Genomic DNA, 26,799 nt, shown 5'->3' on the forward strand with positions numbered 1-26,799 from the left:
CCTCGTGGCTGGGAGGGTTAGCTATCCCCTGTACGTGCAAGACAAGTGAGTGTGTCAGAGTGTGTCCCGGTTTAATTTACAAAGGATACTTGGTTAGCTGAGCTCAGGTAGATGACGCTTTGACATTATTTACAGGTACAAATAATGTCATGAAGCGATTTTATAATAATGCATATTCTTAGCTTCTTCTGATGAGTGATAGTGAATGTCAGTTGATGAGTATTTTAGTATCTGTGTCCCTGATGAAAGCCAAGGCACTGGCAGCTTCTTCTTTTTATTTTTAATTAAGTTCCTTGCTCTGTGCTGTTATTTCTGAATCAGTAGGAAGTTGTGGGGGTATGAGAAGCGTTAGGCACTCTCAGGGAGATGAAGGTCAAATGGAAGTTTAACGGTTTGGATTTCTTCATCTTAAAGATGCTTTTTCCTTATTGATCTCATCTATCTGTCTATCTATCTATCATCTATCATCTAGCTATATATGTCTATAACCCTCTATCATCTGTATCTATACTGTTATATCTTTCTTTCCTTTTTTGGAAAGGTGGAGAAGGGCAAATCTTCTCAAATCCCTGGCTGAAGACCAACTTGCATGAAAAAAACTCTGGGCAGACAGGCTCCACTGGCAAGGGGAGCCCCGGGGACACTGCCTGTTAGCCTGAGTTCTGCTCATGGTACTATTGGCACCACTAATGCGGACCGACTCTGGGCATCTTTTACCAACTTGGAGAATGAGCGCTACCTAGGTATTTGTCCTTCAGTAGGCCAGAACTAAAACACTGTACCCCCTTCACAGTGAAGTCTCCTAATTAGATATAAATACATTTATCCATCAACAAAAATCTGATCATTCTCTTTATATTCATTTTTGTTTTTCCAGCATTTCAATCATAATATGATGTATGGGAAAGGAAATGTAGGGAAAGAGCTGAGTGTGTTTGAGCCCAGGGGGTGGATGAGAGATCCCTCCTTTCTTGGATTAGACCTGACTCTGGCGGTAGTAGGGGGGAGGAAGGGGGTAGGGGGTTGGGGAACACAGAAGCGAAAACTGGGGAGAGCAGCACAGATGAGTGTGTGTCGAGTGAGAATGCTGCCCAGTGCAGGGAGGGAGAGAAAGGGCTCAGTTTGGAGCGCTTGAAATTAACACAGCTTTATGAGCCAGCAATAGGCCTGGGCTGGGCGGGGGATTGAGCTGGTATGATCCTATTTTTTTTCTTCTTCTACAACCACAGTGGTTCTCCCTGCAGAATTCCTTTCAATGGCAAGACAGAGACCCTTTTACTAGCACCAAGAATTCAATCAGAGTCTTATGTAAGGAAGGTGTGATCTTTCGTGAAATGTAACATCATGGTGGCTCTCTTTCTAAACTACTTCACTGTGAGAGCCTGGCAGGTCTGGATTGGTGTGACTACGGAGTACCAAGGTGCACTGGGGTTGGGCGGTGGGAGTGGGGGTGGGGGCGGGTTGGTGCATACTGACTATTGGACATAAAGGTTTTCAGTTTTTAGATACATAATGAATTAATCTGTTCGTTGCTTTTTAGCAGAAAGGATGTCTTATCTATACCCATCTACAAGAATCATTTCCCTGTTTTTTTCTGTCACCTGTGAGAACCTAAGAAATGCTATGTTGGGTTGGCTGTGCCTGATTGGTTTTTTGCTGGAGGCTCATTGGACAGGTGGGTGACTTCTCATTTTCCAAGGTATGGATGCAAGGGTTAGCTCTGAAGTTCAAGGGCAGCTAAGAACTGTGGAGTGCTATTTAAGGAGAATTTCATGCTTGGACTTGAGTGTTCCTGAAGTAGACATGGTTGGACTTGGGGACCCAAAGCAAGGAGACCTTCGAAATGCTCCATTTTGCCTTTGTTAGTTGCAAAATAACTAGCTCACTGGGTTCTCGTCGTACACGGGTACATGGGACATGGTACCAGGTCCTGTCCAGCAAGCTTCTTCCCAGCACCTTGGTCATACTGAGAATGGGTCCGGGGACACAATGATTTCTAGGATTCTTGCTAACACATGATAGATGTTAGGGGACTGGTTGCTGAATGAGTCCACTGAGAAGAAATGACTGGGTGAGGGAGCCCTACACCCAGGTTTTGCATGACAACCTGGTTTAGGGATTGGCTGGGTCAGCATGCTTATGCCTGGGTGGGAAAGAAGAGGGAAGCCTGTGTGCTGTGCCCCGTGTGCAGGCCAACTGGAACTTGGGAATTGTTGTGTGAACTCCAAACCCACTGATCAGACGACGTTTCCTGCGCCTCAGCGCCTTCCTCAGTTATGCGGGATGAACTGACTAGTTTGTCAGCAGTCCCAGAGTTGGGCTGTGCTGGGTGCCGGGCAGTTACAGATGAAGGGCACAGATGGCCTCAGTCCTGGAGCTCATGTTTCAGAGGTGACAAGCATTCCTCCCCAGGCCACAGCAGAATATAAGGGGGTGTATACCTGGTGGGGTTCCCCCAAAGGTGGGCGCCATCCAGTGGCTCTGGTAAGAAGTACAGGGCTGTCGCCTCAAAATCACCTTTCCCCACACTCTCTCTTGTCAGGGACTTGCTTCTGTGACTTTGAAAGCATGAGGGAGCTTCAGTGGTGTGGGGAGAGGAAGGAGGGAGCGTATTCTGAGGGGCACCACGCTGGTGTCTGAGTTTTTCCGAAGGTCAGCTTGGCTCCTGTCCCTTTGGGAGGCCCCATGGCAGTGTCCTGCTTCGACCCCCGACTCCAGGTTTGTTCCACGCCCGTGTCTTGAACTGCTAGGTGGACAAAACATCTTGTCTGGTCCAACCCTGCGGCTCCTTCCATTCAGACACTGAGCCGCTCTGGAGAGGTGGAAAAGTGACCAGCATGTCCCCCAGCCCAACTGTGCCAAAGGCCTCTTTTCAGCCCATGTCCCCAGTGCCACCGGTGTGAGGGCTTTCTCTTCATCCCACACGCTGCGGGGGCCATGCAAGGGCTGCACCTGGGTTCCCTTTTAGCAAATGTGCTCTGAGGCTCATTTATGGTTTCCTTTGTCACTTGTGAACATTTTCAGTATCCCCCAATTGACACTTAACTGTGACTTATGCAAAATAACTAACCCAAACAGACTCATGAGAGCACATGCCTGTGCCTCCTAGAGGAAGCCCTCTCAGGTTTTGTGTGCCCTGCTCCATGACGCTGCCATGTTTTCTTCCTGCCTTCCCCATGGGGCCGGAGCTCCTCCTTGGTGGCAGGGAGCCAGCATTCTGTGGTAGTGTGTGTGTTGGGGGTGGGGGTGACCTGATCCTGCAGGAGGGCACTGGCTGCAACACTGATGTGCGTTACTGCATTCAAAACTGACAGGCACGGTCACACCTCTGGCTGGGACTGAAGGCTGAGGTCACCGTTCAAGGAGGACAGAGCCCAGTGCTAAAAGAGGCCTTGAAGCAACAGAAACAGGTCCTTGCCCCTCAGTAGGAGATGGGGGGCTCCTCCCCCCACAAGCACAAGGTGATCTGGAAGAACTCAATTTACACCCTTGGCTCCTGTGGGCTGGGGGATCAGCAGAGGGCGGGATAATCCCAGCTTCTCGAGCAGATGGTTTCTGACTACCGCTTGACCCAGTTCCCTCCCAGCAGATGACTGACAGCGGGGCTGACAGCTCTCCACCAGGCCAGCAAAGTGTGGACCCTCCTCTCAACCTCCTCTTCCCTCCTCTTACTAGCAAGGATGGAGGTGACTTCTGCCCCTCCCAGAGCCCACTCAATGAGTAGGACGTTGGGATCTTCCCAAAGGTGTGGAGCGCCCCCCCCAACTCAGCCCTATCCAGCCCCGGTGAGGCTCACAGTGAGAACGGTGGGAGCTAGACAGGCAAGGACGGCTGTTGTGAGGCTACTGGGGAGTGCGGGGTGCTCAATTCTTCACTGGCTTAAGGACTTATTCCTTCGTTCATTCATTCATTCACTCATTCAATCAACCAAGCATTAGTTCAATAAACTGCCCTTGATTTGGCATCAGATGCAACCCATGAGACCTGGTTCTTGTCATCCAGGAGTCCAGGTCCCACAAAAGAGACAGAGAGGCAAAGGGATAACAGCCAGGCACTGGGGCGAGGAGCCTAATATGGCAAATAACTCTTCAGGGCACAAGAGGGCCATGGTGAGCTTCACCAAGGAGGAGAGATGGGGCTGGGTCTCCAAGACAGAAGGAGTGCACCAAGTGGTTGGTGGCTGTGGTGATGGAAAGACCCAGAGAACCAGAGCTTGTGTGCCTGGTGGAGAGGCAAGCAAAGCCGCAGAGGTGGATGCAGCCTGGTTCAGAGTCCTGAGGTGCCAAAGCACCTCCTTCCTGCCCAGAGACCACAGCCTCCATGGGCTGGGGGGATTGTGAAGGAGATGGAACCAGAGGCCAGAGGATGCTGTGTGGATGGGAATAGCAGAGAGCTGGGCTCTGGAAACAGCTCCAAGGAGGCAGAAGGGCTGCCATCGTGGGGACCCTCCTGGGCCCCTGCTTCTGACTTCCTGTATCAGGTCCAATGTTGTCCCACACCGCCAAGCACCTTCAGGTCGGTTCCTCGGGTTGGGAGGGAGGGGGCGCTCGGCCTCCAGACTTGCGGGCCTCAGCGGGGCTGCAGTCCTGGCTGAGCTCCGCAGAGGCAGGAACCAGCCTGAAGCTCGCGGCCGCCTGAAGCTTCTCAGCTCAGGGAGTGTGGGGAACGCTAAGCTGGATGCCACCTTCCAGCTTAAGTTCCCCCAGGTCCTGGGAAAGCCAGAATGACCTCCCATCCTGCTTCCTCCTCACAGTCTTGCCTGTGGAGTGGGTGGGGGTCTGGGCAGTAAGGGGATGGGACGGGGTGGTGTTCCTTGGCCTCGGGGCGCTGCACCCTGTGGACACTGTCGTGCTACTCTGTGCCCAGGTGGGGGCGTAAGGAAGGACAGAAGGAACGGCAGCACTTGGGGTTCTGGATAGTTTGGGTGTTCCGTGTTCACTGACACCGGCGCTTGGTATGGGCCACACAAGAAACTATGCCTTAGAATCACAGTGTACAGGATTCTGTGAGGAGCGTGACCAAGATACCTTGTCTGGAGTTCCCAAGGTGTGACACAGGTGTTACTGTCCTCCCCCATGACAGGTGACAGAGATAAAGACCATAGGGTGAAGACTTCCCAAGGTCCCTCCTACAAGGCTGGCGGTGGCTGAGAGTCCACTGGAACCCCGGTTTGTCTGAGACCGGAATGGATCACTTGGGGGAGGGAGGCAGTGATGCCGGAGACCTCGTCAGCCCCGCAAGTCTTGGGGCTCAGAGGCCTTCCTGCCGCGAGGCCGGTTCCACACAGTTGCGGATTTTCCTGGGACTTGGAGCAGGCAGAGGCTGCGGCTGGCCAGGCCTCCAACGGCCACCGCCTCCTCTACCCCTCCAGCCCGCGGGGGCCCATGTCTCGTTCAGTGCTCGGGCGGCCCGGGGCGCTTGGCTAGGGCACTGCAGCCCGGGAGCGACATCCACCCGCGGAGCCAGCCAGCGGCCGCACCGCCGCCCCCGCCTCGCAAAGCTCGAGAAGGTGCACCCCGGGAGGGACGGGGGCGGCCGCGGCGGCGAGTTGCTTCTCTCGGTCGCGGAAGGCGGGGGCAGGGGCGACGGCAGGGCCTGCACGACCGCGGGGAGAGGGCAAGCACCGTGGTCCTGGGCCGGGAGCCCGTCGGTGTCGCCCGCCACCCAGCTGGGCGAGGGTCCGGGGCGCCCACGTGGTGGGAAAGTTTCGAGACAGCAAAAGTGGCCGGGCATTGCGGGGGTGGGGGGGGAGGGGAGCGGGCCGGCTCGCCCCTCCTTCCCGCGAAGGCAGAAAGGAAAAAAGCGGGGGGGAAGCGGGGGTGGGCGTGGGGAGCGGGCGGCAGCGACTTGAACAGATTCCGCCCCCCCCGGGGGGGGGCAGCCGGAGCGGGGAGGCACGGACAGCCTCCTCCCGCATGGCCAGGACGAGGAGACTAGCTCACCCCCCCTTTTTTTTATGCCAACGTCTATCTCAACGCGCGCGCACATACGGAGATTGTACGGCCCTTTTTTCCCCCTTGGGAGAAAAAACGAGGAGAGTAAAAGAAGAGAGGGCAAAGAGAAGAACTCCTCGGCAGGCTCCGCACTGTGTCGCGGTCGGGCGCAGGGACGCGGCCGCCACCCTCCCGCTCTCTCGGCCCTGCGGCGTGTGCCAGTGGGAGAGCGAGCTAGGACACCCGCACCCGGGAACGCTGCGAGACTTTTAGACGCTCCAACCGACCTCGCCGCCGCTGCAGCAGGCAGGAGAGACAGGGGCGAGAAGGGCCCAGCCTCCACCTCGCCTTCCTCGCACGGCGCCCCGCGCCCAGCCGGCCCGCGCAGGCAGGCGGAGGGAGGGAGGCAGCGAGAAGGCGGGCGGAGCGGAGGCCCCGGCGGAGCGCGCAGCGGCCGGCCCGCCCGCCGGTGGATGCGGCGCCCCGGGAGCCTAGAGACAACTTTGCCGTGTGACGCGCCGGGAGGACTGCAGGGCCCGCGGCCGGGGACTCCGCGCCGCCTCTGAGCGGGCCCGCGCGGCCAGCGCTCCCCGGCGCTCCCGCCACTGCGCTCGCCCCGCTCCGCCGCCCGCCCGCCGGCCCGAGGCAAGGACTACCGGCCCGTCGCCGGCGGCCGCGGCCCTTCCTCGGCGCTCAGGTGCGAGCGCGGGGCCCCGCCGCAGCGCCCGCCCGCAGCGCCGCGCCAAGCCGCGCCCGGCTCCGCTCCGGGGACTCCGGCGTCTTCGCTTCCGTCTCGGCCAAGTTGCGTCGACCGGCCCTTTCGCCACCTTCCCCGCGCTGCGGCCGAGGCGCCACTGCCGCCGCTTTCGCTTCACCGGAGCTGGGGGCTGCGGGGCCCCGACGCGGAGAGGATGGGGGGAAGGCTGCAGATGCCGAGGCGCCCTGAGACGCCCGCGCGGCAGTGACCCTCCGGCCCCCTCCTCGCCGGCGCGCCTCTCCGGCCCCCGCGGCCCTCGGCGCCCCTTCCCCGCCGCGCGGGAACCCCCGCGGCCCGGCCGGCCCCCTCCCCCTGCTAGCCGGCGGCAGCCCTCCCGGCGGGCGGGCGGAGGCCCGGGCGGGCGCGGGCGGGGGCGGGGCGGGGCGGCGCGCCGGGAGCCCGGAGCCCGGCCCTGCGCTCGGCTCGGCTCGCCTCGCGGCGGGCGCCCTCGTCGCCAGCGGCGCACCATGGACGGGCTGCCCGGTCGGGCGCTGGGGGCCGCCTGCCTTTTGCTGCTGGCGGCCGGCTGGCTGGGGCCCGAGGCCTGGGGCTCGCCCACGCCCCCTCCGTCGCCTGCCGCGCCGCCACCGCCCCCGCCGCCCGGAGCCCCCGGCGGCTCGCAGGACACCTGCACGTCGTGCGGCGGCTTCCGGCGGCCGGAGGAGCTGGGCCGGGTAGACGGGGACTTCCTGGAGGCGGTGAAACGGCACATCTTGAGCCGCCTGCAGATGCGGGGCCGGCCCAACATCACGCATGCCGTGCCCAAGGCCGCCATGGTCACGGCCCTGCGCAAGCTGCACGCGGGCAAGGTGCGCGAAGACGGCCGTGTGGAGATCCCGCACCTCGACGGCCACGCCAGCCCGGGCGCAGACGGCCAGGAGCGCGTCTCGGAGATCATCAGCTTCGCGGAGACAGGTGGGTTGGTCCCACGGGCGGCCAGATGCGGCCCTCGCTCCCCACCCCCTCTTCACCCTCTCCCACCCCCTTCTCCTTGCCCGTCTGGCCGCCCCAGCCAGCGCACTCTGGGTGCAACGCGGACTCTCGGCCCTGCCGCTCCCCTCTGGCCCTGTGCGCCCCGTCCTGGTTGCCGTCTTCTTACCCGCCCCCCACCACCCCGGGCAGCATACCTCTTCCTGCTCCCCCGTCCCCGTCGCTGAACGCCTTGCCCTCCACCCCTGTTCTCTGAAACCGGGCCCCAGCGCCTCTGGGCGTGCATCCCCCTCCCGGCAGATGCGTGCGGCCCTGGCTCCGCGGGCACTTGCTTGGTGATTGCTTAATGTTTTTGTTTCCCACGATCGGAGTGTAGGCTTAGCAGTGTGGTTGGAGATGTGTGTGCTTGTTGATATCCGTGGGCCGGAGAAGTGTGTGTGTGTGTGTGTGTGTGTGTGTGTGTGTGCGCGCGCGCGCGCGCGCGCGCCTGTGTGAGAGGCCCCGGGGCCGCTTCCATCGCCGGGCAGCGTGGGCTTGCCAGGATTGCTGAAGCCTCACTGGGGAGAGCTAGGCAACCTCTCTTCCGATTGTGTGGGCACCGGAATCGGGCGGAAGGCAGGCTTCTCAACAGGTCCCATCATTTACGCAGAGAAAGACGCGGCTCGGCTCGGGGGGCAGCCCGGTGCCTCTCGGCTCTCCTGGCAGCGGTAGCAGCCCCCTCGCCTGAGAGCCGCAGAGTTCGTAGTTAACAAAGGGTAGGAGTCCTTTCTGGAATTTTCTCCCGGCCCCGGATTGCAAATTTCTACCCCTGTCTAAATATAATAATCGAGAGACAGAAAATCTTTCAGAACTTTAAAAGAAGAAGGAAAATGTGCCCGCGCTGAAATGCTGCAAGTGCTTTCCACTCCGCTGTCCTTTTCAGGACTTGAATGAGCCAGGCTGGCTTTTGTGCCTGGAGCTCAGCCCCATTTGTGCGGAGGGGACTGCGGAGAAGGTCGCAGAGGGGGAAGCCCTGGTGCGGGCAGGGCGGGGGTGGGCAGGGAGCTTGTAGAGGGGGGGACGCTTGTGTCACCAGGCTGAAAATGCCCCCCATCCTCCCAGGCAGCAGGCAGACGGTCCTGGTGCCGCCTGGGGATGAAAAGGGATGAAAAGTTTTGCATGGCCGGGTGTGGAGAAAAGCAGAGACAATCGGGCTGGTTTGTGCTTAGAAAGAAATGCATTGCTGTTTTAGTTGTCCGACCGAGTCAGGGAAAGCTCTACATGCAATTAGAGAGCTTGGATTAAAAGGTGCTTTGGGGCCCAGAGTAGAAATGTGATTCTGGAAGGTCGAGAAGGCCTTTTGGTCCCGGTGGCACAAAATGACAGCGGGGGCTGGTGTATTTCTGGTCCGTTTCACGGAGCCAGCTCTTTGACTTATAAATAACAGATTCAGGTCACAGGCAGCTCGTCCAAGACCAGCTTTTAAGGCTGCACTTTCCCCCATTTCAAAGTCAGATGTCAGTGTTATTAGAGGAGCCAGGCGAGGCCTGAGGAGGGGGCTGCAAGGCCATGGTAGGAGGTTTGATAAAACCAGCCATGGTCACACAGTTGCCTTATTTGTTCTTCCTGGGGGAAAAAAAAAAAAGAGGAGAAAGAAGAAAAAAGTACAGATTGCCAGAAGTCACTGAAATGTACCATGAGAGAGTAGTTGTGTCTAGGTTGGCATGGCCTCTCTTCTTGTTGAGCAGAATTATGAAGGAAACTAACAAGGCAGTTCCCCCTTTTCCTTGACGATATTAACATGCCCTTAATGGGGAGCCAGCATCTCCCAAACAGAGTGGACCTCAAGTTTCAAGGCTGAAACTTGGAAATTGTCAGAAGCGAGGGCTGCACTTTGCAGCCTGCAAAGCACACCTTCTTGTGTCAGAAATCTGAGCAGAGCTCGCTTGTTTGCCGTGGAGGTTCCACTGGGGGTTGGATCAGATCATGCTTAGGTAAACATTGGGAAGAGGCGGTAGGTGGCTCAGCTCGATTTTGCAATGCCCTGAGTTAACAAAAAAAAAAAAAAAAAACAAAACAAAAAAACAAAAAACCAACCTCTCTCCTGACACAACCCACCCCCAAATCCTCAGGATCCTGGTTTTGTTTTTCAGATTTCACAGATACCCATAACAACTTGTTAAGATCTTGGCCCTCTGACAAGTTCCTCTGTTGAGCTTTGAGGCCTGACAGCCTGTCTCCAGGGAGCCCTGGCTGGGGAGAGGTGAGGCAGAATTTTAGAGGCCCCCCGGACCCTCCAGCTCCAAGCGGGTTGGGTGTTTCTCAATGGAAAGCGCTTTTCTCTGCCTCTCCCAGGTTGCACTCAGAGGCCCTGGCCCCAGGAACAGTCTTTCTGGTCAATAACGTTTCCCAGCTGTGTGGCAAGTTCGCATTCCAGCATCACGCCGCTGAGTGTCTTTCCCCATTGCCTCGTGTTCTCCTTGAATTAACTTGGCCTGCTCTCCCACTTCTCCGCAGATGGCCTCGCCTCCTCCCGGGTCCGTCTGTACTTCTTCATCTCCAATGAAGGCAACCAGAACCTCTTTGTGGTGCAGGCCAGCCTGTGGCTCTACCTGAAGCTCCTGCCTTATGTCCTGGAGAAGGGCAGCCGGAGGAAGGTGCGGGTCAAGGTATACTTCCAGGAGCAGGGCCACGGCGACCAGTGGGACGTGGTAGAGAAGAAGGTGGACCTCAAGCGCAGCGGCTGGCACACCTTCCCACTCACCGAGGCCATCCAGGCCTTGTTCGAGCGCGGCGAGCGGCGGCTCAACCTGGACGTGCAGTGCGACGGCTGCCCGGAGCTGGCCGTGGTGCCTGTGTTTGTGGACCCGGGCGAGGAGTCGCACCGGCCCTTCGTGGTGGTGCAGGCCCGGCTGGGAGACAGCAGGCACCGCATCCGCAAGCGGGGCCTGGAGTGCGATGGCCGGACCAACCTCTGTTGCAGGCAACAGTTCTTCATCGACTTCCGCCTCATCGGCTGGAACGACTGGATCATCGCGCCCACCGGCTACTACGGGAACTACTGTGAGGGCAGCTGCCCGGCCTACCTGGCAGGGGTCCCTGGCTCCGCCTCGTCCTTCCACACAGCGGTGGTGAACCAGTACCGCATGCGGGGCCTCAACCCTGGCACGGTGAACTCCTGCTGCATCCCCACTAAGCTGAGCACCATGTCCATGCTCTACTTCGACGACGAGTACAACATCGTCAAGCGGGACGTGCCCAACATGATCGTGGAGGAGTGCGGCTGCGCCTGACCGCGGCAGGGCTGCGGCTGTGGGGGGAGGGGGTGCGGGGGGGGCACGAGGATGGGGCCCCTGGAAGGGCTCCTTCCAGCCCCTGTGGGAACCGGCTGCCCAGCCAGCCGAGTGCGGTCCTTCTGTCGGGCTGCCCAGCAGGTGCCAGGGTGAGGCCTGAAATCTTTTCCTACTACTTCATCGAGCAAATCAGTCCAAGCCAGAGCCCAGACGCTCAACTGACACGAGATACTTTCAAATGCACACGTAGATGCGCACAGCCAGACGCGTCCTGCCACCCACACGGCAGCCTCCGGGATACCAGCAAATGGATGCGGTGACAAAGGGCAGCTTAGCTACGAATGCCTGTCAGTCGGAGAGAATGGGGTGAGCAGCCACCATTCCCACCAGCTGGCCCGGCCATTCTGAATCGCGCCTTCGGAGCACACATAAAAGCACAAAGACAGAGACACAGAGAGAGAAAGAGAGAGAGGGAGAGGGAGCACGGGAGCCACAGAGAGGAAAAGCAGATGCAGGGGTGGGAAGTGTATGGACAGGCAGGAGGGCTGTGTGTCCCCCTTTGCTTGTGTGCAAGGCCCGCCAGGCCTCAGCATCTCCTGGCTCAGACATGCTGGCTTCCTTCCCTGCCTGGGATCCTTCATGCTGCAGGACCGGGGGAAGCCTGGCTTTTCCCAGCCTTGTAGAGGGAAAGAGGCCTGGAATGGACATAACCTGCCAGAGACCATGGAGCCGTGGCAATGACCGTTTGACTGTCGCTTGGGTCCCTGGCGTGACTTATGTGTGTGTGTATGTTGGGGGGAGGGAGGGAGGGAGAGGAGAAGGGTCTTAATTTGATGCTTTAACTGATCACTAGCAGTTGACAGACAGGTCACACATTCCAGTTGCATCATTCAAAAGGGACTTTTCTACCAGGTAGGACCTTTAAGTTAAGATTTGAATCATTTTTCAAGGGAAGAAAAAAAAAGTTGCAATCTGTGCCCTTCACTGGGGATGTTCCTCCAGGACTAGTTGGGATTGGGGGGGAAATGACCCCAAGGCAAGGGAATGAGCCCAGAGGAGGAGGAAAGGGTGGAGTGGAGGCATTCTGGAAATGCTGGTAGGCAAGGAGGGGGGTGCCCTCTCCCCACCCCAGCAGGGTTGTGGGAGGGGAGCAGTGTAGCTGGTCTGGGAGAGCTGGGGAAGGCTTTCAGCTGCTTTACAGAAGTTGCCCGCATGGGTCCCAGCCACCAGGGCGGACCATGGACTTGCCCCCCTGCCTCCCGCCTGCTCGCCTGCCCGCCCACCCCTCCTAGCACTTGCCGACTTGCCTGACGCCCGTGATCTTGCACTTGCCCATCTGCGTGTGTCCAGGAGTGGCCCTTGGCAGAGCACTGAACTCGCTCGGCCCCCAGAGGCCCAGGTGCCGCGTGAACTATGCAATTTAAAGGGTTGACCCACACTAGACGAAACTGGACTCGTACGACTCTTTTTATATTTTTTATACTTGAAATGAAATCCTTTGCTTCTTTTTTAAGCGAATGATTGCTTTTAATGTTTGCACTGATTTAGTTGCATGATTAGTCAGAAACTGCCATTTGAAAAAAGAAGTTATTTTTATAGCAGCAAAAAAAAAAAATACAGTTAAATGTATTATACATAATTTTGGAACCAAAGAGGCCAACAGATCAGTTTTAATTTTTATTAGATGGTGAGGCCATCTTCTATGAGGTAGACGTTCTGAACAATCCCTTGAGTGGCCTGCCAATGTTTCAGGGTATAAATGGATTTTGTTTATTCAGTTTGATGTGTCTTTTCTATCTTTACACACCCAGAAGGTACAGAAAAAAAAATGACTATGGTAGAATGCAGGTGTGCGTCCTTAAATCCCCACCTTTATGTTTATTTAATAAAGCTCCCCTTAGGTTCTGTTTCATAATAATTTAAAACCAAACAATTTTCCCATAGACTTGCTGTTAAAGTATTTTACATCTGTGTACAGTTTAAGAAAATAAAAGATCGAGTGCCACGGGCTTCCTGCCTTGTGTGGTGTTGGGGGAGCTGCGGGGACAGGGGGCGGGGGGGCAGGGCATGGGCAGGAGGCCGTGGCCGGGAGAGGGCGTGGGCTGGGTGTCCAGCTTTGATGCCCCTGGCCTCCACAGCTCGCTCCTGGCCCTCTCTGAGTCCTTGCCATGAGCACGGATGTCAGTCAGAGAGTCTAGGAAAAATGGCAGAAGATCAAAATGAAGGACAATTAGCAAATTCATGAATTACACATTTGTTTACTCTCCTGGTCCCAAGACTAATTATGTTCTACCAGACCCACATCTATTACCACTTGAAAGTGCCGGTTAAGCCCACTCCCCGCATCCCTGGAAGGAAATGTAAAACCTGGAAGAGAGAAGCCCACCTGATCTCCACACCCACCTCCATTCACTAATATGGGTGACTGTAACCCAGAAGAGGCTGGGATCTTAGGACAGGAGGGTGAAACAGAAATGAGGCCATGAGTATGCTGATTATCCTTGCCTGCTGGGAATTTAACTGGGAGTAGGTAGTGGCGGTGGTTTTTGTAGTGACAAAGGTCCAGCCCTTACGGCAGGTAGGACTCAGCAGACCCATGAAGGGCTGCTGGGTATCGTGCTTTTTTGGGACATGGTTTCATCATTTTTCCAGAGCTTGGAATCTGAGGCTCAGAGAGGTTCAGAGCTTGCCTGAGGTCACAGAGTTGGGACAGGAACGCTGGGCACTAGAGGCCAAGTGCCCCAGCTGGCCCACCTATTCTGGGAAGACGCAGCCCTAAGGCCGCGCCTTCATCTGAGGCCCTGGGGTTGCTCCTTGGTTTTTGGATCACATGTGGTCTTCCCAGAAAATCTCAGGACATTTCAGCAGGCAGGGTTTTACAGATTGGTCTAACCCCGTTAAGGTTACAATGGGAAAACCGAAGGAGGCAGCAGGCAGCGGGAGGGACATATCACAAGAGGCACAGCCCACTGGTGGCAGGAGGTGGTATCTGGCTTCTGTCTCCATCCTTTGCCTATCTGAGGGAACTATTGCTCTACCAGCCTTTTTTCCTGAGGACTGTAAGTATTGACCTACATGATCTTCAGACACTATACAATCAATAGGGACAAAGAAGAAAATTTCGTAAAGACAGGCTTGGCCTGGGCATTTGGGATGTAAGTTGGGATCCAGCTGCTTCTCTCCAGTGGGCTACGTCCAGCTGCTGGTTGCTCTAGGCCCTTAGTCCAGTTGCTGCCCACCCCTGGCCCCAGAATCTTTGCTGGCAGCCTCTGGGGTGGGCAGTGTGAGTCACCAGGGTGCCTCTACTCTTTGGGATATTGAGCACCTCTGGGGCCCACTCCTGGGACTGAGCTTCACAGCGTGGCCCATGGATCCCACAGTAGCCCCAGGAAGGGTCTGGGACTCTGAGGTCACGAGGCCAGTGGACTGAGTGGTGCTCTGCTGCCCTTTGCTGGCAGGGGCCCCTGTGGGCTCTGGCCCCGGTGGGGCAACGGCATTTAGTAGTAACTTTTCCTGACAGGTGCAATGAGGACAGGCAGGTCCGCTCCCTGGGCCCGGGGCTAAGTATTCTTTCAGAGCTGGGATATGCTGCTTCCTTCCCATGCTTCTGTGGCCATAGGCTCCCCTGTTCCTTCCTTCTTATTCAGTTCTCGGTCCTTTTCTACCTACTGCCCTTTCCCATTCTCTGCCTCTGTCTTCCCAGTGGGCCTGGCCTGAGGGCACACTTCTCTCTGGGGTATGGCCCTGGAGCCCCACATTGCAGGCCAGAGAGTAAGCCTCCCACGCTGTCCTCCAGGTCCAGTGTCTCTGACCCTGGGCCGTCCTGGTCTGTTTTAAGGTTCCTCTTCCTTCCCCCGTATCCCTATTTCCCTTCTTCAGACCACCTGGTTGTTAGCCTCTCATGTGACCAATGGGTCAGGCAGGGCCAGCCAGCCTACGAGACCTGCCTCAGATGGGCCCACCACCCATCCCTGTGATTTGTGAGATCCTACCGTGTTGATTCATCCTTGACTGAAGTCCTCAGTGACTCCGTGGAGCCAAGTCTGAGGTTGGGGAAATGGGGCATGGGGTGTGGTGGCCACACCCACCACCCTTCGGTTTTCCCCTATTTCCCAGATGGGCAGATGGAGGGTCCACTAAACAGAGGCTCCAGGGATGTCCTATGCCTGTTTTCCCTCCCAGTCCTCTGAGAGTTGGGCTCAGCGTGGAGCACAGAGTGGGTCCCCTACTGCGCAGCCCGACGTGGAGGCAGCCTTTAGGAGGGCCCGTTGTGCGTCACAGCTTGTATCCATGGTCCTGCTACCGGGTATGACATCACCACTGCCACCTGTGCAAAGGCTGAGGGTCCATACCAGGGCCCAGGAGAGGGCCTTGGGCTGCTCTGGGACTGTGGCTAGGCCCCCAGCTCACTGGGCACTCAGGCTTGCCCAGCACACGCCTAGCATGCCCTCTGCAAGGCCCGGTGGGAATTCTTGCGGGGAACCCCGTGAGGAGCTTGGCAGAACATCCCTACAGCTTCCTCGACTTCCTTCAGGGGCAGGGACAAGGGCGGTGGGGGCGCGTAGGCTGCCACCAAGTCATGAAGACCACACTATAGGCCAAAGAAAGGATGCCGTGTGGGCAAAGGAGCAGAAAGCCAATGCCCTTCCTGCAGGCAGAGGCTCCCGGAGGACTCCTAACCCATACTCAACTTCTCGTGGGATGTTTGGACCCAACGACGATTGACCCATGGGCCTGGCACGAGGAGCTGCGCCTGTTGTAGGTGAGGCCTGGGCCTGGGTCGGGCGGGTGTGGCAGGTTCCTGGAGCCCGTGGGCTGCATGGGGGCTATGGGTGAGTGGTTGCGGGTGAGCTCAGTGGTGCGGGGGTGGGGGTGGGGGCGGGGAGAGCTGGGGGTGAGGTGGTGTGACTGCAGGTGTGACTCTACATGGGAGCCACGGGGGGTGCAACTGCATGTGCGATCTTGGGGCATGTGATCGGCTGTGTCTGAGGCTGTGTGTGTGTGTGTGGTTGGGGGTGAGGCCACGTGGGCTGGGAGTCTGTGATGGGAGGGTGTGGTCACATGGTTGGTTGTGTGTATTTCATCGAGGTAGTTATATCTATAAATCTGGCCCGTGGCTGGCAAGTCCCCCACCTCCCACCACCACCACTGGCATCTAGATTGCCCCCATGCTAGGCAGGTGCCAGGCATGCTGGATCAGGGGCTGACCTGTGTGGTGTCACCACCCCTGTAGCCCTGCGCTGGCCACTCACTGCAAGAGATGGGGGCTGGGGTTGTCACCATGGTGTCCCTGCACCCCTGAAGCCATTCTTTAAAAGTAAAATGGTACCCTCTGGCCAGTCATTCCATTGCTCAAGAAATATTTACCTGGGGGCTCGTTCTTCTGCGTTGGGGCATCGTCAGTTCGGCCCTCTTCACCATCCCGGTCAGAGTGGGAGCAAGTATGATCATCCCTATTTGACAGATGAGAAGATGAAGGCCGAGAAGGCCATTCACTGAAGGTGGCACAGCTCATAAGTGGCAGAGCTGGGATTGGCCCCCCAGGAGCCATAAGTGGCAGAGCTGGGATTGGCCCCCCAGGAGCTGTTTCTAAAGTCACTTACAGCTGCTGGGCTTCCCAGGGGGACAGGTAAGGGAAGACACAGTTGTTCTGGGGCCTACCTGGCAGAGAGGGGAGGCTGGAGCTCAGGGTTCTCTCTGTCCCCATGCCACCATCCCACCACTCCTGCCCAAGGCTCCAACCTAGCATATCAATGCCACCTGTGCTTGGAGCTGTTCTCTTTGGCTATGGGGACCGCCATCCTCGTGTCATCCCTTCTCCCTCCATGGCCAGGTGGGTGTGATGCCTCTGGGCCTGATTCTTAGAAAACAGACTATGGATTAAGCAAAGATGAGTGGGGATGGGGAAGGGCGGGCAAGAAGCCAGTGGCTTTGCCTCTGGGTCTCATGGTGGTGGTGGAGGCAGTCTGGACAGTCTTCCTTAGTAGAGGCACCGGAAGCCTTCGCTCAGGGTCCTCCCACCTGGTTTTGTGATGATAGCCCGACCTAGCCTCTCAGTGTCCTCGTCTATAAAATGGGGGCAGTGACAGTCCCTACCATGGGGCCCAGAGGCTCAGGGGGTTGTCATGAGCATTGAGGTGCTTAGAACAGGGCCAGGCTCCCAAGCGCTTGCTGTTTCCCAAGTCTTCCCTGTGTTAGGAATGGTACGGAGTGTCCTGCCGGAGCCCTGCCCTTCCTCGGAGAGGCCCTCTCCCCTATACTCTTTCGTCCTAAGTTATTCATTCAATGAATACTCCTGGGGGCTGTGACGCGGATGATGTTAGCTAACATCTACGGAGAATTTACAGTCACTGGCTGTATGGCTTCACGACACTGTCTGGTTAATCTTTACAACCTCCCTGTTGGGCAGGTGAGGTGTACCCATTTTACTGATGAGGAGTCGAGGCCCAGGAAGTAGACTATCTTGCTGGAGGCCTCATAGAGATTCCAGGGCTGGATGGCGTCTGTGGCCTTCCAGATGCTGCCTCCTCTCCCTTCAGTGTTCTCAAGAGAACTTCAGGGTCCTTAAGCCCCAGGGGCTGGGGGAGATGGAGGAGGAGGTAGGAGGGAGAGCTGCTCTAGGGCCAAAGGGACCTGGGGAGGCCTTTTAGAAGCCCTCAGCTGTCCCCCAGCCCTCCCCCTCTCCCAGGGGTCCTGCCCACCTGCAGATCCCACCTGGTGAGAATGGCCACTGCATGGGGACCAGTTCGAGGTCACTACATACCCCCAGAGAATCTGACAGGGGCAAAGGCCCACAGAGGCACTGAGAAAATGCACACGGGGTGCATTTGCAAGTGGGATTTCAAAGATGGATTCTTAAACCCCCTCACTGAGCCAGGGGAGAGAGGGGGGCAGAGAGAGAGAGGATTACAGAAGGAGGTGTTACTACCCACATTACAATTACAGGGACCCTCCAAGTCCACATTAGCTCAGAGGGCTTTGTGTCCTCAAACATTTCCTCTAGAACTTCACCTACCCCTCCGGGCAGGCTCCTGGTGTGCCCCCTCTTCACCTCTTTCTTCCTACCAGGCCTCCCAGCTACCTTCGCTCCCTGTGCCTCCCCTGCCCAGTCCCTCTCAGCCCTGTGTCTCCCTCCCCAGCCTCAGGGGATGGTGGTGAGCGTGAGGGTGGGTTCCTGGGTGCTAATTCCAGCCCTGGTCTGGAACGAGGGGTGTGGGTTTGCCCGACTCACTCTCCTTCCTCATTACTGTGGGGCCTTTGGGTGGAGCACAAGGCCCTGGGGTCTGCCGGTGGGAAGGGGAGACCCTCCTTGGCCCCCCGTGGGCGTCTGCGTGGGCGTGGGCAGGCATGCCTGTGTAAGAATCTTCACCCCCTGGGGAGCTCGGAGCCTCACGGAGAACCCTGGTCTTTAGGCCGTTCGGGAACCCCATCCACCCAGGAGGAGTATGGCCCCAGGCCTCAGGGGACAATCTGAGTGTGGTCTGGTTCTGTGCTGGGGCTTTGGGGCGTCGTCTCATTTCTCCCAGGAGCCCTGGGAGGGCAGTAAGTCACAGCCATTCACCCCATCCACAGATAAGGCTCCTGGGGCCACCATCCTCTTCCAGGGCCTCGGAGCCCCGTGAGCAGGTAGGTGTGCCACCCTGTCTCTGAGACTGCTTCCTAACTTTCCCGCTGTGGGGGTGGCCCGGAGGACACCCCGCAGCTCTGTCTAGGCCTCCTCGGTCCCTACCTGAGAGCAGCTTCGGTGACCCTCTCACCACTAACTGTGCGGGTGGACTGAGGTGCAGAAATCCCTTGGCGGGGAAGGGGGGAGTAGGCAAGGGTGGGAGGGAAAGACCCATTGCAGATAAGTCGTACCTTTGGGGGAGGGCTGGTCGTGGGAACCAGGAAGGGGCTGGGGCCACCTTGGCCCTGGCAGAGGGCCTGTTTGGGTGGTGGCAGCCTCAGGCCAACCCTGCAGTTGGCGAACCACAGGTCTTTTTCCAAAATACACCCATGGCATGCTCCCACCTTTCTTGGGTAATATTTTAAGTAATACTTGGTCGACCCTTGCACTCCCCTACATAAAATCCTCCCGGGGCTCCCGGGCCCCAGGAAGAAGTCCGGTGGCTCATGGGCTCACCAGGGCCCCAGGCCTGCCACATACCTCCCCACCTGGAGCCCGCAGGCCGCTTCTTGCCTGCCACACTCAGGCTTCGGTTCCCATTGACAGCTCACCACCTTCACCTCGGGGTCTCCAAATACCCTTTTCTGCCCCCAACACCTTTTCTCCCCCTCTTGGGTGATTGTGCTTCTCCCTTTGGGGCTCTGGAGTAGAGCCCTGGCTCCCCAAGCCTCAGAATTCCCACCCTCCATGATCTTACCTGCACGGTCACCCCCACACCTGCCTGGACTCTAGGGAAGGTCGGGTCCGTCTTATTCACCCCTGCACCGTCCTGAGGCTGGGACAGAATTAGGGCTCAGCACACAATTGTTAAAATGAAGGAATACAGTCATGTTTGGGTGGGGGTGGGGAGAGGTCTGACCCCACTCACCCATTTCCCTGATGGAGCAACGAGGCAGAGGGGACGGGCAGAGCCCAGGCTCAGCGGGCTAAGACCCAAAGCTAGCTAGCGCTCCTGGCCACGCCTTTGTTATTTTTCTCCCTTTTAAGAGCACCCCGTGCCCCACAGGTGACTCATGCAATAGCATTTCAAAAGACCTGTAATTTGCCCTGAGTGTTCAGCCTTTGTGGCAAAGCTCTGCTTCGTATAGGAGCTTCTGCTGTTGCCCTGGGCAAACACAATGCCATCTGCCTCAGTGGCAACCAAGTGCCTGGGCTCCAATCAAGGGTCCCTGTTGGCTTCCTGGGGCACCACCCCTCCCCCCACCGCCTAGACCTCATGACACCCCGAAGAAGACATCCCTCCCTGCCCTGGGCTTCCACTCCTAGGAAAGTGTGGCTTGCCACCTGAGGGTGTCTTATAAAAGCTCAGCTTTAATTAATCAATCACTGAGAGATGAATTGGTTAATGCGGGCGCCCTCCCGCACGGGTGACTGGCACCATAACGAGGGTCAGTTACTTCAGCGTTACTAATGAAGGCTCCGGCCCTTCCGAGGAGGAGTGGAAGGGTGCACAGGCCGAGTCGGCTCTGCAGGGCAGCCCTCTGCCCCCTCCCCGGGGGTGTGAGCGAGGTTCCAGAGCCGTGCATCCTCTTTGCCATTTCGATGTGAGGAAGGGCCCCGACGGACGAGGGGTCGGGGGCTGGACTCGGGAGGCGGACTAGGCTGTCAGCCTCGCCAGGGCGGGGGCCTGTCCGCTTGTGCATGGCTGTATCCCCCCAGCGTGGGATCGGCGCCCGGCCCATAGCAGGTGCTCTCAGGAAGTAGCTGCTGGCCCTGCCCCCAGGGCATGTGATCTCAGGCACGTTTGTTGCCCTCTCCAGCCTAGATTTTTCTCGCCTGTAATTGGATTGAATTAGATGGTTCGTTCATTCATTCTCTCATTTATTTCTCTAGTAATTCCTTGTTTTTTCTCACTTCATCTCTGAAGTGTCTATTACACATCAGTAGTCCAGAGGCAGCACTCCTCTCTCCTTGAGGACAGTCACCTGTAGCCCCTGCTACCGCCAAGAGCCATTCCCTTGGAAAAGACAAGGCCCCGGGGCTCTGGGGTAGGGGGTACCTGCCTTCAGAGGGACGGTCATCCTGAGCCAGCTCCATGTGAACTTCATGTGACCTTCCTCCCAGAGAGAGACTGGGCCTCCCCTTGATACCCACTTTCGAGATTATTCTGTGTCCCCCCTTGGTGGCTGGGGACGCTGTGGTTTTAGCCACCGTGATAGGCCAGAATGTTATCTTCACACAATATTTCGCTTCTTCTGAGCACTAGGCTGGAATGGGCTCTCACCTGTGGCTGGTCTGGGAGTGGGCAGGGAGGAATGAGTGGCTTGGCCAGCCAAGAGATATCCATGCTGGCCTGGTGTTGGAAAGGCAGGTGGTTTCCCCACCATGGGGGCACTTCCGGGTAAAAGTTAAAAAAGAGCTCCCATTCTGTTCCGTCTCCTGTGAGTCATGGGAAGGCAGGCCCCGAGATTTAGTGTTTGGGGAGGTGGGGGTGGGGGCAGCCACTTCTGCTGGAAGCAGAAGATGTGTCAGAGGCTGGTTAGATCACAGAACTGTAGAGAAACCCATGTGATCTCTCACTCTGTACGGGGATAACCAGGCTACAGGGAGGCTGCAGATTCGCCAGAGGCCCCGCAGCTAATGGAGCTCAGCTGCGCTGCGCAGATTCTCACCTGGTGCTCTCTCTGCGCACAGAGTGACAGGGTCCCTCTTGGGCAGAGTCTGACCCTGCAAGATGCCGTCCTCCCGATCCTCACCGGCCTGTGATACACAGCCATGCGCACGTGGTGCCTGAAGGTAAGAGGTGGGGCTATGGGAGCGCAGAGAAAGGCTCTCTGGAGGAGGCAGGACTTAGCCCCATCACCCCAGGGCACCTTCCTGCAGGGTCCTCCCTGGGCCCCGGGGCTCTCAGCTCCCACAGTTTCCCAAGAGGGGAAAGCCACGCAGGCCAGTGGCTAAGAGCTAAGTAGACAGTGGTGTGGCTTTCCACACTCGAGCCCCACCCTGTTCTAGCTGTGTGCCCTGGGGCTAGTTGCTTAACCTCTCTGTGTCTCAGTTCCCTCATACAATGGGGCTAATAATAGTGTTTACCTTACCGGCTAATTGTGTGGATTAAATGAGACAGTAATAGTTCCTACTGAGTGCTCCTAATGTGCCAAGAACTCTTCTAAACCCTTGACATATTTTCACCCAACTAATCCACCACGAATCTAGGGAGTATTATTATTTCTAGTCCACAGGTGAAGAAACCCAAGTGCGTCAGTGACTGGCCCAGGGTCACATGGTCTGATAGGGAAGAGCCACAGGGAAGTGTCGGTTCCCAGGGATACTGGGCTTCCTCTGGTCTGTATGGTCTGCACCCTGCTGGGCCTCATGAAGTTGGCTGATTCTGGGGAATGGGGTGAATCTCCTCTCTCCGGAGAGCCCAGGCTAGCCCTGTCAGGGCCACCAGGATGATCGTGAGCCTCCTTCCAGGTCAAGGTTGACACAGAGTTCTGGGATTGTTTTAGGAAATCGTGAAGCAGGCATTCCAGCCGCATTTCCCCAGCAGTTCATGGTATCTGATTCCCGATCTTTAGTCATGAATCTTCTCCTTTAGTAGATGCCCATGGTTTCCCGCTGTCATCAACGTGGAACACAGAGCCAGGCACGGACTGGTGAGCCCTTGAGGGTCAGTGCCAACACGGCTTCCTATTGAGCCACGCTCTCCCATGGAACCAGATTGCCTGGGACTGCCTGACTCCTGAAGAGAGCTGGAGGAATGTCCCACCCCCTGGGCAGAGCAGGGGCCAGGTGCCCTCCCAGTGCCATGTCAATTCCAGAACAGGGCTTGATAACCTATGGCCAAATCCCCAAACTACAAATGGCTTTTACATTTTTAAATGGTTGAAAACAAATCGAAAGAAGGATAACCTTGCGTGACATGAAAGTTATAGGAGATCCAAATTTAGTGCCTGTGAATAAAGTTTTATTGGCATACAGCTTCCTCATTCATTATATATTAGTTATGACAGAGACCTATACAGCCTGCAAAGCCTAAAACATTGAACCTGACCCTTTAGAGGAAAAGTTTAGTTGACCACTGATCTAGATGCCCCTTTGGCAGGACGGATGTCCCAGGAGGCCACTGTGGTGTTCCCCCTCCACTCTCCTTCTACAAGACCCTCCTGATAGGCGACCGTACCTCTAGGACCTTCCAGGGTTGATGCGGGCAGAGGACACATGACCTTGGCCAAGAGAGTCACAGTCCGCTGAATGTTAAAGTTCACCATCAGTGAATGTCTCCTGGATGTTTAGAAGGAAGGGTCCTGGAAGGCTGAGGGTGTACTCCGTGATTCCTCAGAGTCCTCCGAATGCCTGGCACAGGGTGGGACTAGCAAAACCACAGGAAGTGGGTGGCAAAAGAGAACTACCATATGATCCCGCCATCCCACTCCTGGGTAGGTCACTGAAGGCATGGAATGGAGGGGAGGTTTTCGCACACCCGTGCTCACAGCAGCGTTATTCACTGGGGCCGAAAGGTGGAAGCAGCCCAGGTGTCCAGTGACAGAGGAGTATATGCCAATTACATAGTCAAATTCATAGAAACAGAAAGTAGAAGGGTTGTTGCTAGGGGCCAGGGGAAGGGGTCTGGGGAGTTGTTGTTCAATGGGTAGAGTTTCAGTTGGGGAGGACAAGAAAAGTCTGGAAGTGCCTGGGTGGCTCCGTTGGCTAAGCAGCTGCCTTCAGCTCAGGTCATGATCCCGGGGTCCTGGGATCGAGTCCCACATCGGAGTCCTTGCTCAGCGGGGAGTCTGCCTCTCCCTCTCCCTCTGCCCCTGTTCGTGCTCTCTCTCTCTCTCTCTCAAATAAATAAAATCTTTTTAAAAAAATGGTTAAGGTGGTAAATTTCATGTTACACCTATTTTGTCACAAGTAAAACTTAAAAAAAAAAAAACACAAATGACAGAAGCCATGGGGCAGGCCTGTTGATGGCCTCCTTGGCAACAGATATCAGTGTCCTCTTGCCTGCTGACCTCGCCCTCTCTCCAGGGGGCCAGATTCTCAGAGGCACACCTTGTCTTGGCCTTCCATGCCTAGGAAGTTCTCTCTATGAGTGAGTGGGTGTGTGCGCCCTGCCCCTTCAGATGTCAGACCTCAGTTGGAACTGAATCCAGAAGCAGATGTCACAACCAGCCCAAGAAACCCTGGAAATGGTGCCAAGTGTGGCCCTTAAGGGAGTGTGTTGCCCAAGGATCCTCCTTAGAGAAGGTGGATGTTCCCACTGTGGACGCCGGGTTGGCCCGAGGCTGGATCACCTCGAAGAACGGCCTGGCCCGGACCAGCTGGTTGGGTGAGGGTCTGCAGGACTCGCACTCGCCTGGGCCCTATCTAGAAAAGCCATCACCTTCTCCTCACAGGCCTGGAGGGAGATGGGAACCTGCAGGATCTGAGCATGCTCCCTTGGCCAGGCCCTGAGTGGGGATTTTCCCATCTCCCTTTATTCTACAATTACTCAATGAAACATAGGCACCGTGAGTTCCTGCTTGTCCTGCGTCGCCTCAAGGCCCCAGATCAAGGGGCTGGAGAGGATCTGGAAAGGCTTGGAGCCTTGGACCCTCAGAGCCCAAGTGGGGCTCTGAGACCTACGGGCTGAGGAGGGATTGAACCCACTGCAGAGCCTGCCAGAAATGTTTGGCATCTGTCTTGAAATGCTTTCATAAAACTGCTCTGTCTTGGGCCTTACATGGAGGCCCGGAGCAACTGGTAGGCAGAACCCAAAGGAGTGGGCAGAGCCTAGGCCAGAGCAAGGAGCTGAAAGAAGACCCATGGAGACTCACACAGGGGAAGCCCGGTGAGCCAGGAATCAGAAGGAGAGCTGGGTGTGCATAGTGGCTGTTCGCTGAGGACTTTCTGGGTCCCAGACACTGTCATAAATGCATGCATGAGACTTTTTCTAGCACACCTTCACAGTTCTTTGTTTGGAACCCAAGAGGCTCCTGTGGTCACCCACAGGAGGGCATCTAACCCTGCCCAAAGGCCTGGGGGTATCAGGGACGTCTTCTTGGAGAAGGTGATCTGCGAACCAGGTCTTGCTGGCCGGAAAAGAAGGTAGAGGGAAAGGTGTTTTAGAAAGTTGAGGTCGAAGGAGCCAAGTCCCCACTGTGGGTGGCCTTGGCCTTGAGTGCTTCTCACTCCCCTGGCTTTCTTCACCCCAACGAGGCCTCCAGAAGGCCAGCCTGCCCAGGGAGGGTGCCCATGACACCCCTGCCTCTCACACTACCTTCATGACCTCCTCTCATCCCACACTCCCTCCTTAGTGCCTTGCCCCAGGTGGTATCCCAAAACCTGCTTTGTCAGGCCCTTTGGCAGAATACATTGCTGCAAGAGTGCCTCTTCCAAGGAATAATCACATTTTCTTCTCTTCTTACCTTTTCTTTCTTTCTTTTTTTAAAAAATAATATCATTTACTGGTTTCATTATCATTATTGTAAGGTATGTTCACTGAGAGAATTAGGAAAATATATCAAAGTAAAAGGAAATAAGAAAAACTGGACATCTGGGTGGCTCAGTTGGTTAAGCGTCTGCCTTCGGCTTGGGTCATGATCCTGGGGCTCCTGGATCAAGACCGACATCGGACTCCCTGCTCAGCAGGGAGTCTGCTTCTCCCTTTGACCCTCCCCTGTCTCATGCTCTCTCTCTCAAATAAATAAGTAAATAAAATCTTTTAAAAAAAAATCACCTTCATCTCGGCGGTCAGAACATGCCTGAGCTTAATGTGAATACACATTCACATTAAGGGGGACTGTGCCGTAGAGGCCCACACGCAGGTCTGAGCTGGCTTTTCCCAACAGTAGGAGCGTCAGACCACTTCCCCCAGGTGATCAGACGCTCTGGCAGGAGCATTTGGATGGCTGTCTCTTACTTTGGGGCCTGTCTTCTATTGTTGGCTACTTAGGCTATTTCCAAATTTTCTCCTTTGTAAACAACTCTATGGTGAACATCTTAGAGAAAATTGGTTGTCGATGGTGGGGCTTTTAGACTGCCAAGAACAGTACTGGAATCGTGAGCGACGCTTCTCTGCGTGCAGGCCATGAGAGTGCGTGGGAGCAGAGCTTCTGAACCCCTAGTGGGGTCCAGGGCCCTTGGGGGTCTTGTGGCACCAGACTCCAGTTGGTGGGACTGGGCTGGGGCCAAAGGTGTTACATTGCCAAGGAGTTCCTGGGTGGAAGGGGGCTCTTTGAGGAACCAGGCCTCTGTGAGTTCTCCCTACGAGGCCACTAGCAGCCAGGGCTGGGCTCCGGGGAAGGACCTTAGCCAGTCAGGACTTCACCTCTGTCCGGGGAACTTTGCAAAGCATAGCCCCTTTGCGGGGTAGGTGTCTCCTGAGGGTCCCAGGCCAGTTTGCAGTTATGGTCTCCACCCTGCACCCCTGCAATGGTGCTCCCAGAGCTGCCTAGAATTCTGTGGGTCTCAGGGACCCTTGGGGACCCCCAAAGCTTGCACATGGACAGCTTCACTCTGGGTCTGTCATCTGTCCTAAAGCCAGTGGTGGCTGGCCTGGGTCATTCCTCTCCGGCCCCTGGGGCTCCCAGAAGTGCCTCATTTCCTCCCCTCAGAAGAGGGCACTCATGATGATATGTCACAGGAATTGACTTAGATAGTCCACATGTGGTCGATGGCACCTGGCAAGCAGCCAGCCTTGATAGCCCCTAGTGCTGGGGTCAGTTGGGTGACCAAGACCAGGAGCATAGGGGGAGATGTCTCCATTCCACCTTTCCTCTGTGGCGTGGCTTCATCTCTCTGCTGTCCTTGCACTCCTCTCCATATCCCTCCATTCACTTCACATCTTCTTACAAGTGTCCACAAGTGCTGGGGCAGTGGCAAGGGCCAGGCCCATAATGGCCAGCAAGGTAGATGTGGTCCCTGTCTTCCCAGAGCCCATTGTCCAGTGAAGATGACCAACATGAGCACATAAGTAATAGCCAGGGCCCTCACAGGCTGTAGCCAGGGAGGCCTGCTTCAGATGAGGTGGTCGGGGGGAGCTGCCCCAAAAGTTCAGCTGAGTGTTGAGGAAGGAGCTAATCACGGAAGAGGTGTGTCAGGGTGGGGTGGGAGGAGCAGTCCAGACAGTGGAAACAGCATGTGCAAAGGCCCTGAGGCAGGAAAAGGTTTTCATGTTGGAGGCACTGAAAGAAGCTTAGAGGAGTCTGAGTGAAGGGAGCAGGAAGAAGACAATACCACCAGAAATCAGGGGCAAGGGCCTGGTCATGCTGGGCTGTTTGTGATGGTGCACCTGGGGGTCTTCAAAAGACGCTGTGG

At 56.6% G+C, this 26,799-nt stretch overlaps 1 protein-coding gene and 1 long non-coding RNA gene across 3 annotated transcripts; one reads left to right on the forward strand and one right to left on the reverse strand.

Moving 5' to 3' along the window:
* The first annotated feature begins 7,092 nt into the window (after window positions 1–7,092).
* On the forward strand, window positions 7,093–11,166 carry INHBB (inhibin subunit beta B). The gene is made up of 2 exons (XM_032353897.1): window positions 7,093–7,605; window positions 10,117–11,166. Exons 1-2 carry the CDS (start codon window positions 7,158–7,160, stop codon window positions 10,890–10,892), a joined length of 1,224 nt encoding a protein of 407 aa, XP_032209788.1. The 5' UTR covers window positions 7,093–7,157; the 3' UTR covers window positions 10,893–11,166.
* A 1,243-nt stretch (window positions 11,167–12,409) lies between these two features.
* Window positions 12,410–19,502, reverse strand: LOC116596776. Of its 2 annotated transcripts, XR_004288308.1 has the most exons (4): window positions 19,427–19,502; window positions 19,256–19,333; window positions 16,260–16,345; window positions 12,410–13,086 (listed from the first exon to the last, which is right to left on the reverse strand). It is a non-coding gene; the product is annotated as an uncharacterized LOC116596776 (long non-coding RNA). The 2 variants fall into 2 exon arrangements; XR_004288307.1 differs by having other exon boundaries at window positions 19,256–19,483.
* Window positions 19,503–26,799: the final 7,297 nt, after the last annotated feature.

Source organism: Mustela erminea, chromosome 8 (assembly GCF_009829155.1).
Source record: "Mustela erminea isolate mMusErm1 chromosome 8, mMusErm1.Pri, whole genome shotgun sequence".
NCBI lineage: Eukaryota > Metazoa > Chordata > Mammalia > Carnivora > Mustelidae > Mustela > Mustela erminea.

Bases quoted from the DNA above. Each gene is read 5' to 3' on its own strand.
- INHBB (XM_032353897.1), top strand. From the start codon at position 7,158: ATGGACGGGCTGCCCGGTCGGGCGCTGGGGGCCGCCTGCCTTTTGCTG. The intron at 7,606-10,116 runs GTGGGTTGGTCC...ACTTCTCCGCAG, and splicing joins CATCAGCTTCGCGGAGACAG to ATGGCCTCGCCTCCTCCCGG.